Source organism: Sorex araneus, chromosome 5, assembly GCF_027595985.1.
Source record: "Sorex araneus isolate mSorAra2 chromosome 5, mSorAra2.pri, whole genome shotgun sequence".
NCBI classification, from domain to species: Eukaryota; Metazoa; Chordata; class Mammalia; order Eulipotyphla; family Soricidae; genus Sorex; species Sorex araneus.
This window is the reverse complement of record NC_073306.1, coordinates 92,064,332-92,080,088: the sequence shown is the minus strand read 5'-3', so window position 1 is coordinate 92,080,088 and position 15,757 is coordinate 92,064,332. Positions and strand designations below refer to the sequence as shown.

Genomic DNA, 15,757 nt, shown 5'->3' with positions numbered 1-15,757 from the left:
TGGGAAATTACAGCTTGCTGGGGGTGGGGTGAGAGTGGGAAGGCCGGTGTGTGGGCAGTGCCGTCATTAAGGCACAGATGATACAGCCAGAGGCATATCCTTCTCCACTGACTTCCTCCTCTCTACATGTCTGCCACTTGCAGGAGCGACTGAGAAGAGTTATTGAATTCCTGACTCCAAGCATGAGAAAGGAGTTAGAGCTACATCACCACGATCCCAAACCTGAGAAGTATCCTGAACATCCTGCTAGAGGGCACCACACTTTGGGCAGAAGGCAGGAGAAAGAGGCGAGCTGGCACTCAGAATAGGACCCTACTGTGCAGTTCATGCAAAAAAAACAAAAGGCAGAGAATAATACTGAATATAATACCAAATACCAACACTGGAGAATGGTCAGACCAGCTCTTGTTGGTGCTGAAACATCAGAAGACACGGAGAGACTGTGTGGCAAGTCATCTCTCCATAGTGCCCTAAAGGATTGTGCAGTGTTGGGGTGAGCCTCCAACAAATCTATCTGATCCATTGCTCTACCAAGCATTGAACAGATGAGCCCATCTGTGAATTCCCAGCAGACCCAGCTTCTCCAAACCATCATGAAACTACCGTGGCAAACAACCAAAAGGGAAAGCCATAAAGACCGCCAAGCAGTGCTGCATTCGGGGTGCCGGATAGGGGACTACAAAGAGATTCCAGGCCTGCCGCCTGCTCTGGGGCTAAGGCCATTTTCCCAGGGCACAGGGTCTAACCCACCTGAACCCTGCAGGCACAGGGAGCTGGGGAGAAGGGAAAGCACAGTGATAGGTGCAAGGTGGACGGATGCCTGCTGAGGATTTCTCTCAGTGGGAAGGGCACCTGGCAAGGTAGAGATTCAAGAGAATCCCAGAGCTGATAGGAAAATAGGTTCAACCCACGGGGAGCCCCCACACCACCCACCACTCCACACCTACGGGGAGAACTAGAGAAGCCAAGTTCGAGGTAGGGAAGAAGATGGACTTGACCTTCCCTACCACACACGCCCTAAGGGTCCTTGAGCAAGTCCTATAGGAATGTACCACCTCAACAAGGCAAAGCCAATGAATGATTTCTGCCTTTCTCTCTTGTTCTGGCTTTCCAGGAATTCAGCACTAAGTATGACATTCCCAATTTCTGTTGACAGGCAGTATCTCCCACAGTTAATAAGGACATTGCAAAGTCAGAATTCTAAGGGATATTTGCATATTTTCAAAAGAAAGAATCTGCCCTTCCCTTGCCCCTGACTATACTTCCCCACTCCAACCACCCCATCTTTCGTATTCACGGGTCTTAATCTCTGTCTTAACCCTAAAGGGCAGCTACAGGAGAGCTGTGAACAAAAGGGAAGATAAACGATATTAAGTAACATTAAAAAAAAAGACTCACCTGAGGAAGAAAAAGGAGTTCCCTGAGTTCAGGGTGCTTTTAATTAATCTTTCTATTTATTAAAGATTAAAAGTATGAATCAGGTGACAAAATGTTCAGCATGGTTTAAATTTTAATTCTTGGTATTTGAGATAAAGGAACAATGAGCACTTGTAGCAGGCACTCAAATATTTGTCAAATGAGCAGATGGAAAACCTTTTTAGGAACATGTTACAAGAGTCTAAGGGGGTAGCTGTAGAAAGCACACAGCAGGAGTAGAGCACCTGCCTTGCATGCAGCTGACCCATGCAGGTGTGATCCTGGCACTGCGTATGGTCACCTGAGCACTGCCAGGAGTATGACTTGAGCATAGTAAGATGTGGCCCCCAAACCAAAAACCAAACAACAACAACAACAGAAAAAAGATTAATAGGGTCTACCCGGTGGCTTCAGGATGGAGAGCAAGCTTTGATATTTACAAAAAATACTTACTAACCATTCCTTCAAAATAGCAACTATTTTTAAAAGCCAGGTCTAAAAGTGGGTCATCCAGGAAACCTGCTTTTGCTCCAGAGGGTCTCAAGAAAGTAAAACCAGTGAGCTGAGACATTAGCAATACTTTGACGTGACTATCTTCCTACAGCTGCTGCTTCTGCAGGGCTGGGAAAGAAACTGCTTGTCACCTGAGCCAGGGCCAGCCATCTCTCAGGCTCCTCACTTTCCCTTCCCTTTAAAATGCTAGACTCATTTGGAAGTTGAAAATGTAGGAAAACTTCTCATTTTTCTCCTACTCTCTAAGCATGGTTTAAATTTCATGCTTTTATCAGACAGACAACCAGTCCTTATGATTGTGCTTTTTGGGATTCTTGGTGGTGGAATATGAGCACTGGTGAAGGGATGGGTATTCGAGCATTGTATAACTGAGATTTAAACCTGAAAACTTTGTAACTTTGCAACTTTCCACAATAAAAAATTAAAAAATTAAAAAAAAAAAAGAAGAAGTTTTCTTCTTCATCTCCTCCTCCTCTTTCTCTTTCTTTTCCTTTTTCTTTTGTGGTTTTGGGGCCCACACTGGTTGGTGCTCAGGATCACTTCTGGTAGGGCTCGAGATCATAAGGAGTACCAGGGATGGAATTTGGATCAGCTGCATGTAAGGCAAGTTCCCTACCTGCTGAACGATCTCTCTAGCCTTTAACAAGTTTCAAATGGTCTCCCTACATTTTAATTCAACACACTTTCAAAATACAACTAAAATACTCAATGAAATGGTGTGTGCAAGTTTAATTTGCTAAATATATTTTTGGAAAAAGTATTCAGAATAAACAAGTCAATTATTTTCATTTAATACACTGGATTTAGGAGTAGTGTTTTTATTATGGTTCTTATTCTTGATAAAGCAAGAAAAAATGATTCCATTATACAGTTACTGAAGAGGCTCACAACTCCCCAATGATTTTACAAATTACAGCTTCAACTAGCTATAAAATAACCAAATCAGTTCTGATATGACCATAAAATTAAGCCTACAAAAATAATATAATAAATCACCCTTTTAAAATCAAGTTGTTACACAATATGATCTGTATGATTCCATTTATGTCAAGGAAGAAAATCTATTATTTATGTCACTATATGCACAGAAATTATAGACCATGGTCTAGAAGAATACATCAAATTGTAAAGACTATATATCATACTCAGTAAGGGGCATGAGGCTGAGAAAGGAAATTTCATACTTTACTTTGTAATGTTTAAATTTTTATTTTTTAATAGTAGAACCATATCCAAGTTAGCTTTGTCAAAGCCAAAATTCAACTACTCAGCTATGAAAAAAGAATGAAATCTTGTCATTTGCAACAACATGGATGAACCTAGAGGGCATTCTGCTTAATGAGGAAGAATGACAAACACTAAGATTTCAATCATCTTCATAAAGAAATAACGGAATGAGTGAATATATATAGCAAAATAAACATTTAGACTATAAAACCAAATTAATGACTAACAGAAGGGAAGGAAGAAGGAGAAAGAATAAATTGGGCAAAAGGGGTCAATTTCGGGGCTGGAGCGATAGCACAGCGGGTAGGGCATTTGCCTTGCACGCTGCCGACCCGGGTTCGATCCCCGGCATCCCATATGGTCCCTCAAGCACCGCCAGGAGTAATTCCTGAGTGCAAAGCCAGGAGTAACCCCTGAGCATTGCTGGGTGTGACCCAAAAAGCAAAAAAAAAAAAAAAAAAGTGGTCAATTTCATGGTGAAGGACAGAATTAGATTTCCAGTGGTGAACATACAGGTATTGACTTATAATGAGGCACCCCTAAAGCTTATATGTCAGAAATCAATGTTACTTCAAGTAAAAAAGTAAAACGTACAAAACCAAGAAAATATAAGTTATCTCAAAATTGAAGTAAATCTTTCATCACCTTACTGTTGTATCTTACCCTAAAGTATTTCATCATTAAAGTAAAACTAAGGTTACCTGATAGGGGGGTAATACACCAAGAGATTTTGAAATTTCACTCTCTGAAATTCTTTTTATTTTGGGGAGAGAGGGAGGTGGAGAGAAGGGCTGGTGAGATAGTAGGGGATTAATGAGCTTGCCTTGCAGACCCCAGTTTAATGCCTGGAACCTCATATAGTTCCTTGTAACCATCCAGAGTGACCCTTGAGCATCTGAGCACAGAACCAAGAATAGTCCCAGAGATTTGCTAGGTGAGTCTCGAAAAATAAATAAGATTTGTCTTTGGGGTCAGAGAGGCAGTTTCAAAGACCTGAGCACGTGATTTGCACGCAAAGGCCAGGGTTCAACCCTCAGCAACACATTGGAGCAATCCCCAATGCTGAGGATAGTCCCTGAACACTGCTGGATCTGTCACTATCACTGTCATCCCGTTGCTCATCGATTTTCTCGAGCAGGCACCAGTAACATTTCCATTGTGAGACTTGTTGTTACTGTTTTTGGCATACTGACTGCTGGGTATGGCCCAAAAATAGGAACAACAACAACAAAAATCTTAATGGAGCAGACCGTACCTGGTCAGAGCAGGTGGGAGTGGTCGGACCTGCAGCAATAGGGAGGTCCTCAGCGCCAAGTCTCCTGTTGCCCTTTCCAAGGGAAGGTGCTTTCTAAGAAAGCCAATCAAGGCCTCAGTGCAAACAAATGGGCCACTGAGTCTTCCTCCATAAGCTCACCAGACTCATTAGTTACACCTGGGAGAAGGACACTAGCACCTAGAAATTTCACAAACACTTAATGATGATGCCACTAAACTGCATAGACAGGGCTAAGGGAGGCTTCAGGACGAGGTGATACATGTCTAAGGTCATCAGCAACCCAATCTACCATGCTGAGCTGGCTTTAGAGTTGGACTGCATTTATTCGAGGATGAGCCATCATACTGGCTATCACACAGGGGGAAAAAAAGATGAATTCCTGCAGAATGCATGTGGTTTGCCTAGAAGATGGGAGAGTTCAAATGCAGGGACTCCTGGGTGCGTTTCATGGCCTGGCCTGTGAGCGATGGAGCAGCCAAGTACAGGCACACCCAGAGAAAAGGGCGGGCACAAGGCTCCCAAAGGCTGCCATGGGAAAGGAGGTGCAGACTTTGCACCCTGTCACAGGGGTAATAGATGTTGCAAACAAAAGCAGCCTTAAGTGCATGAAAGTAATGCGAATTTAGGCAATCCTGAGCCTCTCCTTCTGCACCAAAGCATCAGAATTGGAAAGAACGCAGGACTGGTACGAGACTTCTTTCCCAAGTTTACAAAGGCAAGTTTGGGGAACATGAAAGTTGACAGGAAGAGGCCTCCACTTGCAAGCCACTGCGTCGTACTTTATCTGTCTTCAGTTTCATTAAATACCTTTCCTGATTAGAGACTTTTAGGGCTCGTGGTACCCATGCTCAAAGCCAGGGACTCACATAAGAAAGGCAGATGCTCAATCTCTGAGCCACACCCCAGGCCCTACAGCTCTGCAGGCACTGAGGCAGCTTTTCTTTCTCACTTTCACTCTGACACCTGCCTCTGCTCCTCCCACTCCTCCTTGTGGTCCTCAGGACACCCAGGAACAGCTCTGGTACCTACCATCCCTGTCTGGCCCAAATAACACACCTCTGGTGCCCACCTTCACCTCCAACCCTTACTAGTCAGGACCCTCCAACTCCCATTCGTCCTACATTCCCTAAGAAGCCTCCTCAGAGCAGCTACTTGTACCCCTTTGCCCCCCGCCCCACAGTGCTGCCAAGTCTTTCCTCCCCTTTTAAATAATAGCCAACATTCCCATTCTTCCAGAAAGCCTTTCCAGACATAGGCTGAGTTTCTACAGCCTCAATTCCTTCATGCTTCCTGCTGAGGAGCTGAAAGGGAGAATCCAGGGGCCTTGTTTCCCAGTTTTATCCAGTAGACACTCCTTGGAAAAAGCAAACAATATTAGTGACTTTGGACCTGTTTATCCAGTGACTTCTGTTTGTTCTTCTTCTGGCCCTAAACTATGGTCTCCTAGCAGATGGAGGCCAGAGAGAGACAGCCTGGGCTACCTGGGCAATGGGGCCCAGGGAGAACCTCATTAGAGGCCTAAGTGTGGGCTCGGCAGAAACTTTGCTTCACTGTCACAAACCCTGTTATAAAGCTTTTTAAATGACATCGGACCACTTTCCAGCCTGGGTAGAGTTAACAGAATTGAATCTTTGATTTAGGATCTTACAGAGCCCTCGGGCTCTTCTGCTGCTCTAATTATAGATGTGGAAGAGGTGGAGACTGCGGACAGTGGCCAGAAAGCTGGTTTCTAGAATGATCTTCCATACCATGTCTCATGATGTTTGCCTTCATGGAAAGCCGCGTTCCAAAATAAAAACAAAATCCCACTTAATGGAGGATCCCAGTCAGGCAAGGTCCATGCTCATGAGCTCGGGATACACCTGGCAGGCGGGCCACAACTAGTCATGAATCAAAGGTTCTTCTGAGAGCACTTGGTATCACATGGTTTTCTACAAATATAATCTTAATTCTGACATAGGCACTCCTTTAAAAATCAGGGAAAATTCACAGGCAGGTGTCCCAAATTTCCTTAAATAAAAAAAAAAAAAAACCCGACCCCAAACACCATTTTCAAAGGCATAGCTGTGCTTCCTTTGAGGAGGCACAGAAACGGGTGTGTCCAATCATGGCAAATGAAGAACTCCAAAGGAGCCTAAAATACCAGTTGAGGGGCCATACCTTGGCGTACAGCAGCACCAAGCCCTGGCACTGAGGTGGCCATCAGCTGGGATCATTCCACCCACTTCTGGCCTGGGCTCAGTGGCGGTAGTCAGTCAGGGCTCCTCAGACCCGGTGTAGGCCCAAAGCTCAAACTCAGTCCCATGTGAAGACTGAGCACAATCAGAATTCTCCTAGGGCTGGAATTCCTCTCCAAGTCTTGCCCATTCCTGAAAGCCCAGCTTAAGTGCTCTCCTGCTGTATCCTCATCACCATGGAGCTTGACTTTGAACTTCACAGATGCCTGGGGATAGCATTCAGGTGGTGTGTGATCTTGCACATCATCGATTCCTGGGACTATAGGTAAGTGTCATGATCCTATCTCGGGCTCTGAAACTCAGATACAATAGAGTGGCTACACAGAAACACAGAATCGTTCACACACTCACAGCTAATGGTCTGACCTGTGTTAGATGCTATCGTTTATTGCTACTAAAGAAGCACACTGATATATCGAAAAAATACCTTAATATCACAGTGGCTACCTTTCAATAAAATTGATTTTCTTTGTTGGCCTCTGTTTCTTCATTAACACATTTTTAAATGTTATCCTAAAAGGGGTCTGCCTTGCCAGAGGATTCATGGGACAAAAAAGGTGAGAATCTTTCTTTGTGCAGTAAAAGCACAAGCTCTCAAACCAAATTAGGGTTCAAATCAAGACTCTTACAAGTTTCACTCTTTTCCTTAGAGCAAAACTTACTTAAACTCCCTGAAACTTGAATTTTCTTTATTGTGATCAAAGGTGCAAATATGAATACACTACCTATCCTATGAAACCATGTATTCTTCAACAAAAATGGACACAATATCCACTTTATGCCATGTATGAGGTTGACTTCTGGGGCTATGGTAAATGAACCTGACTGAGACCATCTTTAATGAGGCCTTTATTCAGACATGCTGTATGACCGACACATAAGCATTCTCTGAACACTACACTACTGCTAAAAACTCAGTGTTCACTCTTGAATCATATGCTGATATAAGCTGCTTCCTAGGTGACAACTGTCAGTTCAGCTAGCTCAGGCCTTTCCACCAAGATTTCTTAAGAGGGCAGGGCTGAGCCTTACTTACCTATGGAGAAGCTTGTTAGATGAAGAACACAGGCTTTAGAACCAAACTGTCCAAGCTTCCAAAGCCTACTCTGCTTCTTACTAGCTCTGACTACAAGAGCACACAAGCAGCTGACTGCCCAAATCTGTTCTCTCGTTCCCCTCCAGGAGCAGAACAGATTTGAACAGAACACTGATATTTGTTTGTCTGTTTCTGAGCCATAGCCAGCAGTACTCAGGTACTACCCCCAGCTCTGTGCTCAGGGCTGCTCCCAGCAGTTCTTGAAGGACCACATGGTGCCAGGGATGAAATCCAGGTCTCCAGCATACAAAGCATACACTCTCCAGCTCGAACACTCCAGTTAGAGGATCATTTTCCCCAGCCTGCCTTAGAACAAAGTCTGGTGCTGCAATCAAGTTTGAACTAATAAAATGTAAGCAGATATAACAGGTGGATTGTCTCTGAAGGGTCCTGAGACTGGGCTAACAATGGCATCTTAGATGATGAGATCACTTTGAGAATGCCAATATGGACATGGCACAGGAGAGAAGAACTTCACCACTGTGAAGGACTGTGACACATCAAATTAGCACAATAACTCACCCCAGCTCTTTAGCCTCTCTGCACCTTGGCCTCTCCTGCTACAAAAAAAAAAAAAATCGGACATGGTATTTTCCTGACAAAGTCATTGTGTGGGCTGAGACAGAGCTGGCTTCACAGAAACCATGAGAGCTAAGAGAAGTGGTACTACTCCTATAACTCTTTTTAGATGCAAAGAAAAATGTTGGCGCTTGAGGGGCCCAGAAATGGCTCAATAGCTGCTGCTAAAGGCTTCCATCCTAGTCACTCTAGCTCTCCTGACAAAAATTCCCCTCCAGCACCTGGTCCAAAAGTCCCCCTGAACGGAAAGGCCTCTCCTCTATTCAGGATGGCTGTCAGGACTGTAGCATCAGTCAGGACCTTCAACCATACCCTGACACGCTGCCCCTCGGCTTCTCTTCTCCCCCTTTGATTACCCTAGAGGTGCTCTGAGCTCTCACCTCTCAAATGAACAAAATTCCTTCCTGTCTCTCCTTGCAGCACCCTCTGGCCTCTCCCCTGGCTGACAGCCCCCACCTGTTCAACACAGGGACTCCCCTCACTCTCCAAATGAACTGCGGAAAAGCTAAGTTCTCCTGTGTGAATCGGGAGATGTGACCCATCACCTTCGTTTTTCACTGCGAACAAAGTTCTTTTACCTTGTTTGCAACATGAGCACTAGTCTGGGAAGCATAACTTTTCATGAACAATCGAAATCTGCTTTATGTGCCAAAAACTTCTATTCATTTCCCCTAGTGATCCTCTTCCTGCTCTGGCAGAAAGCAGGAACCCTCTTTCTTCCCCACAGCACTGTCAATTTCCCTGTAACTGTCACTCACACCCACTGCTCCTCGCAGGTGTGGGCATAGTCTCCCTGTCCCTTCTAGCTCCCACCCCTCTCACACATTCACACCAGCCCCTACTTTCCTCCTCTCACCTACTCTCAGCCTAGCTGTCCTCCTGGGTGAAGTGGGTCCAGATTTAATGATGGCTTTGGATGGAAGCAAACATGACCCCTGGCTGTGAGGGCGTTTGAGGGCAACAGCAGGCAGACCACTGGCCACAGTTACCAAGAGGACAGGTACAGAGCCTTGTGGCTTCAGGAGGACAAAGACATGGGCAGGACTTAGTATCCAGACAGGCAGAAAAAGAGGACCCTGAGTTCAACCCCTGATGTGGTGAAGCTTCGAAGGGGACAGAAGGCCCAGGTTTAAGACATCAGAAGAGTGGCCAGCACGCCTCATGCCCCCTCTCCTCACTGCCACACTGAAGGCTGCAGTGCCTGCATCCTCTCCCAGCACAGTGCGCCTGGACTGAGCCCCCTCCGGACAAACATCTTATTCAAGGGGTGTGACCACCTGGGCATAAAACCCTGGGATTCCTCACACTTCAAATTCACATTCCACATGAATTTGCATCACACGCTGAGAATGCTGACACAGGAAGCACTGAATGCCAGAATGCATGCAGGAAATGAGACCCCAACACGGGCTTTGTTCCCTCTCCAAGCGCCTTTTGCTTCGCCAAGGTGAAGACAGAGGTAGCAAGGCCCAGTGCAAACCCCTGCTGAGACCCAATGAGGGGGCAAGGACAGGTGAAGCAGTCCGGTGGGGCCGAACAAACTGCGCATAGGGGATAAGGCTCCACCACAAGCCCAAGCCTTCCCTCTGTCCTGTACACTTACCACCGTCTCCCTTTAAATCCATCTTGCTGTTCACTTTTCCCTAAGGCAGCTGCCCACCCCTGAGACCGCAAGAGGTGGGGAGAGCCACAGGGCCCAGTGCCAGGGCCCCAGTTCCACCCAGTACCATGGCCTGGCAGGCAACCAGGAGGTGGTCTCACATTTCTTAAGCAGCCAGAAAAAACAAAAGGCACAAATGATACATTTCCATGTTTTTCCAAGGGTGGCCCCTACACCTGCCCTGCATTCCACCCTGGCAGGCTCAGCCTGGTTCCCTACTGCCACCCCCACCAGGGGCTTCCTAGCACCCTCCGGAATCCCGTGAGTCACTGATCACTGATTATAGCCCAGACTCGGGATGGATGACAAATACAGTATAACAAATATCAATAAAATATTTCGGGCTGGCACCAGAGGAGCGAGTCATCTGTGCAACCAGGAGGCAGATGTAGCTGTGTCTGTGTGTTGGTGGCTGGGGCAGGCTGGGATGAGAGACTCAGCCCAGCCTGGGTTCTGGTTCCAGATCACCAGGCACACACAAACAGCCACACGCTGCTCCTTGAAGTTTTAAAAGATCTCAAGAGGCACCCAGATTTGATTGTCCATTTATGGTAAGTCCCAGCCATTTCCCCAAGCATCTGAGACAATTAGAATCAAGACGGCACCCCCCCCCCAACCTGCCATGTGTCACCCCACTGTCCCAAGATGAAGAGGCTACCAAGATCAGGCTGAGGTTCAAACACCAAAGTCTGCTTTCTTTCCAAACACCTATGAACTCCCGCAGTGTAAACAAGTGGTTCCCAAAGTGGAAACTATCAGCCCTGGGTGACCCAGAGAATAGCTCCAAAAATCCTGGGGGCAGGTAGAAGTAGCCTGGTGCAAGCGGAGGGCACTGGGTCCACTTAAGGAAAGAGTCCCAGTTGGGCACTATGTGACTGTGTGATTGTTTTTTATCCTGAAAAGGGAGTAAAAGGCCAGACAAGTTAGGGACTCTGTTGTAGACAGATATCACATGAAAGCATTCTTCTTCAAGAGACCACATACGCAGGTTCTAAATGCGAGGCTCTATTTGGGGGTGCAAACAGCATAAACAGCCTCTTTGGAATGGGGGTGGGGGCCCCTGGCACAAGTCGGAAGGGGGATTGAAGACAGGACAAACTCAATTCTGGCTGGGGAGCTGGTGTTAGAAGTGGGCCCAGAGTCAGAGGAGTCTCCATTTGGAGGGGCTCCCTAGGAGAATAGTCAAGGATTGGTTCTTGACTCCTGGGATCACAGTCTCCTCCCCCTGCTCGTGGGTCCTGGCCCATGGCAGCTCCACTGCCTGGGCCCTCCTACCATCCCTTCAGACTGTGAGCTGGGCATCCCTGGTGAGGAACACACTCACAGCCTCCAGCAGTTCTAGCTCCAGATCACTTGAGGAGGGCAAAGCCTCTTTCAAGGCCCGCCTTCAATTCTTCTGAAGAAACCCACCACCGCTCCAACCAAACCAACTTTGCCAACAGTGTGGAAGCACCATGTTTGTAACAGCAGGAAACCAGCTCTCCACACGTCCAAACCACAGCTGCACAGCACAGCAGACCTGCCTCAAGGCCTGGGCCGGACAGGGGAAGAGGGCAGAGACCTCTTCCTCCAGACAAGCCTCCTCAGTGGGGGAGGGCCTGTTCCCTGCTCTGCCCTCCCCGTGACACTGCCTCCTGCTGTCCCGCAGAGCTGAGGGCTGCGCACGGGGAATGAATCCACCCGCGGCCACAGGCACCCAGAGGGTCCGGCTTTCCCGAGGGTCACCGGCCAGCAGGCCACTTACCCAGGGCCACAGGCCAGCAGGCCACTTACCCAGCACGGCCAGGCAGCTGAGCACGCGGAAGCAGCCCTTCATGTCGACAGCCCAGCGGGGGAGCGCGGGGGCTTCCTCGGTCAGCCTCTCATTGCCGGCGATCCTCGGGCCCCGGGCCCGTTCTGCACAGGGATTAGTCCGGAGAGAGGGGCGGACGCGGGGAGGGCAGGGTTCAGGGTCCCCTGGGCGCCAGGCGCGCCCGCGCGCACCGAGCCGGCGTCCCGGGCCCCGGCCGCATCCTCTCCCGGCGCTCCCAGGGGGCTGGGGCTGCTGCGGTCCGGTCCTCCAGGAGAAGGAAGGGGCAGCGCGGGGAAATCCTTTCATCCACCGATTATACAGCAACGTCCTTGGCGCTCCCAGTCAAGGTGTCTGTCGTCTCCCGGTCGGATTCACCCGCGGGAGCGGGGCAGGTCGGAGCGGAGCCTCCGGCAGCCGCGCAACCCCGGCGGCGTCCACGGCGGGCGTGTCCCCATCCGAGAGTCTCCTTCACCCGCCCCCGGTGCCCGAGGGGGTCGCGTTCGGGCGGACACGGCGGCGGGTGGGCCCGGCCCCGGCCCCGCGCCCCGTCCCGGGCTCCCGCGGCCCCTCCCGCCCGGCCCCGCTATTGTCTCACTGCACGGAGCTCCGGTCGCGGCAGGGGGAGCGCCCGAGGCTCTCGGACCAGACCCGTCGCTCGGAGCCTGCGCCCGCCGCGCCCGCCCGCCCGGCCTCGTCCGTCAGTCCGTCTGTCCGTCCGCGCGCCCCGCGCTCAGCCCCGGGGCCCGCCGCCTCCTCCTGGCGCCCGCCCGTCCCGCTCCGCGTCCGTCCGTCCGCGCGCCCCGCGCTCGGCCCCGGGGCCCACCGCCTCCTCCCGGCGCCCGCCCGCCGCCCGCGTCCGTCTGTCCGTCCGCCCAGCCCTCGCACGCCTCCTCCCGCCGCCCCCTCCCGGCGCCCGCCCGCCGCCCGAGTCCCCGCCCCGGCGCGGCCCGCCCCTTCCCGCCCCGCTCCGCCGGCGCCCGCCCCGCAGCCCGGGAAGTTCCGCCGGGGGCTCCCCAGCAGACCCCCGGCACCCTGCAGGACCGGCAGGAACTCCGCACCGGAAAGAGGCACCGCGCGTCCTCTCCACGGGACAAAGCAAACCCTGCTTTTCACCGACGAATCCCACATGTCGCTGCGCTGTTAGAATACAGTTTCCTAGAAGTTGAACCCCAACTGCACTCCGGAAACCATCTGGATTCTGATCTTTATTTCTGCGCTTTCTCACGATGACCTGGAACAAGGGACTTGGTTCTGTGCCCCGGTTTCCCCTTCTGTTATGAATAGAGTCAGCCCCACCCTCTGCCTCTACACCCCCTTCATGAATAGGTTATGAAAAATGTCCCTGATACGGACTGGTCAAACCCTTAGAAGGGTGCCTGCCTCATCAGTAAGTGTAAGCTATCCATATTTTATGAAAAACAGGTCTATCTGCATGAATGCATTTTCGTTCAGGCAGCTCTCGCAGAATGCAGACATGCGTTTTGCCAAACGTGCGTGGGGTACACCTGGCACAAGGAACGAAGCTCGGCCAAGTCAGTCCTGCCCTCCCCGGGCTGGTGGGGTAGGAGCCAGTATCATCTGTCAGGTATGGAGAGAAACTCAGGGATGAGGAGACATACTGTCAGACCAGGAGTTAGGACGGCTTCTTGGAGAACATGGAAACAAAATCCAAACCGAGCAGGCGGCAGAAGAGGACAGAAGGCATAAGCGTCCTGGAAGGCCTAACAAAGGATACCGGCGGTGAGAGTTCCAGAAGTCTCCACTGGGCCCAAACGAGGCTGCAAAAAAAGAAGCAGAGAAGAAAAAAACTGGAGACCTCTTGCTATGATGTGCAAGGAACTGAACAGGGGAGTTCCAGGGAAGTTTCCCCTGAAGGGGAAACTCCAGGGAAGGTCTAGTTGGAGGCGAGGAATGGGGCAGAAATGCCAGTTCGGCCACAGCTACTGGGACCAGAATGTACACCCCAGAGTGTTTTTAGTTTGAGATGCTCAAGAGGCCTCCAATAAAGATGTCTAGGAAGCAAACAGGATGGAATAGATTTCGACACTGAGAAGGAGCTTGACCATGGATTCTACCAGATCCATGACAGTAGAAAGGTTTGGTAAAGAAATATACTGCACTCTCTCTCTCTCACATACTCTCTCTCTTCCTCCACCTGTGTGTGAGTGTGTGTGTGTGCATGTGTGTGTGTGTGTGTGAGAGAGAGAGAGAGAGAGAGAGAGACAGAGAGACAGAGAGAGAGATGAGAGAGAGAGACAGAGAGAGAGACAGAGAGAGAGACAGAGAGAGAATTAATCCTCCCCCCAACCATGCATGGATGGGGCTTCACAGAGACTCTCACCCCTATCCCTTGGCTGTAAGTTCCTTGCCAGTGGGAGCTGCCCTTTCATTATCATTTCCTTTAAACAACTCTTGGCACTGCAGTCTGCATACAGTAATTACACTATAAATACTTGAATCAAATTAAATTGAATATTTATCACATATGCCATATTTTGTATTGAAAATCTCTTCTTGTGTGTTAAATATTATCTCTTTCCCCTAAGAAAGGCAGCACTGGCTCTGACACCTCTCACTTTTCCTTATCTGCTAGACTCCCTCATGCATCTACTGAGCATCTACTGAGTGCCAGGGAGTCTACTCCCAGGGGCTGACATTCTAGTGGGAAACACATCCAGTGAAGAAAGTAAATACACCACGGAATGGGACATGTGTTTTGAGCAACAGCAGGGTAAGGGAATCACATGTAGGTGTGTAGAATGAGAGGAGTCTGTTTTAAAGGGTTGGTCACAGAAACAATCTCTCAAAATGAAGTAACATTTGAACAGAGACATCAGGAAACCTGAAGCTTTCTGAAAGGAAAAGCATTGTAAACATCGGGAACAACAAGAACGAAGCCCCTGAACATTCTCTCACACAAAAAGGTTGTTAGACAAGGAGCAATAATACAGCGGGTAAGGCACTTTTCTTGCATACATCTGAGCTGGGTTTGATCCTTGGCATCTGATATAGTCCCCAATCCCTGTCAAGAGTGATTCCTGAGCACAGTGCCAGGAGTAAGCTCAGAACACAACTGAGTGTGACCCACCCCCCAAAATCAAAAACAAAAAAACAAAAGCAAAAATACTAGTTAAAGTACCTGAAGTCCCACAAGAGAGAAGGGGGAGTGTGATCAGACAGGACACAGAGGCCAAACCTCACAGGACTCTCGGGCCTGAGGCAGCTGAGTTTCTTTGGCTGCAGAAAAGAGTCTTAGGAGGTTGAAGTAAGAGAGGGACACTGAGAAAGAGGCTCTTGTACTCATAAGTAAGAGTCTCAGCATGACTCAAACTAGAGTGGAAGAGATACAGGTTGTAAGAAATGGGTAGTGTCTGCAAACATTGTGAAAGAAAATAAGATGGAATTTCTGGAGAGTTTGACATGGATGAGAAGAGAAAGAGGACAGTCCAGGAATCTTCCAGAAAGTTTTTGTTTGTTTGTTTTTTTAAATCTCAGACTGCTTTGGGACTCTTCAACCCTATCAGGCTGCTCTGTCTCCTCCTGTAAGATTATCCTTCTGAAGCACCCTCCTGGTCACTTCATCCTTGAACCCAGAGCCCTTCTTCTGTACAACCTAGCAGCCCTTGACTTTCATCTCCATCCTGGACTTGACATGCCTGGTTCCCAACATAATAGCTTTTTGATTTACATACTTATAGAAAGTCTAAGATAGGGAGAGAACAGTGACAATCACTGGGCAAAAAGGGTTAAGGGCAATGAAAAGAAGGGTTGTGCCCAACTGCCATAGAAAGGATTAGATGAGGCCATGCTACACAGTGGTGGCTGTCCAGGGCCCTTTCCGGAAATTATCCTTTAGTAGGAAAAGTAAGGGAAGAAACTCAGGGGGGCTGGAGCCCTAGTACAACTAGTGGGTCACTTGCCTCGCACTTGGCCAACCAAGGTTTGAATTTAGCATCCCATA

General features: G+C 49.0%; 1 protein-coding gene across 1 annotated transcript in view; it reads right to left on the bottom strand.

The window, feature by feature from the left end:
- The window catches only part of IGSF3 (immunoglobulin superfamily member 3), a 104,621-nt gene extending 91,938 nt beyond the window's left edge, over window positions 1-12,683 (bottom strand). Inside the window, exon 1 of the mRNA XM_055138639.1 lies at window positions 11,778-12,683. Coding sequence (XP_054994614.1) covers window positions 11,778-12,102 — 325 coding nt within the window. The 5' untranslated portion in view covers window positions 12,103-12,683. The remainder of the gene's footprint in view (window positions 1-11,777) is intronic.
- Between the last annotated feature and the right edge of the window lie 3,074 nt (window positions 12,684-15,757).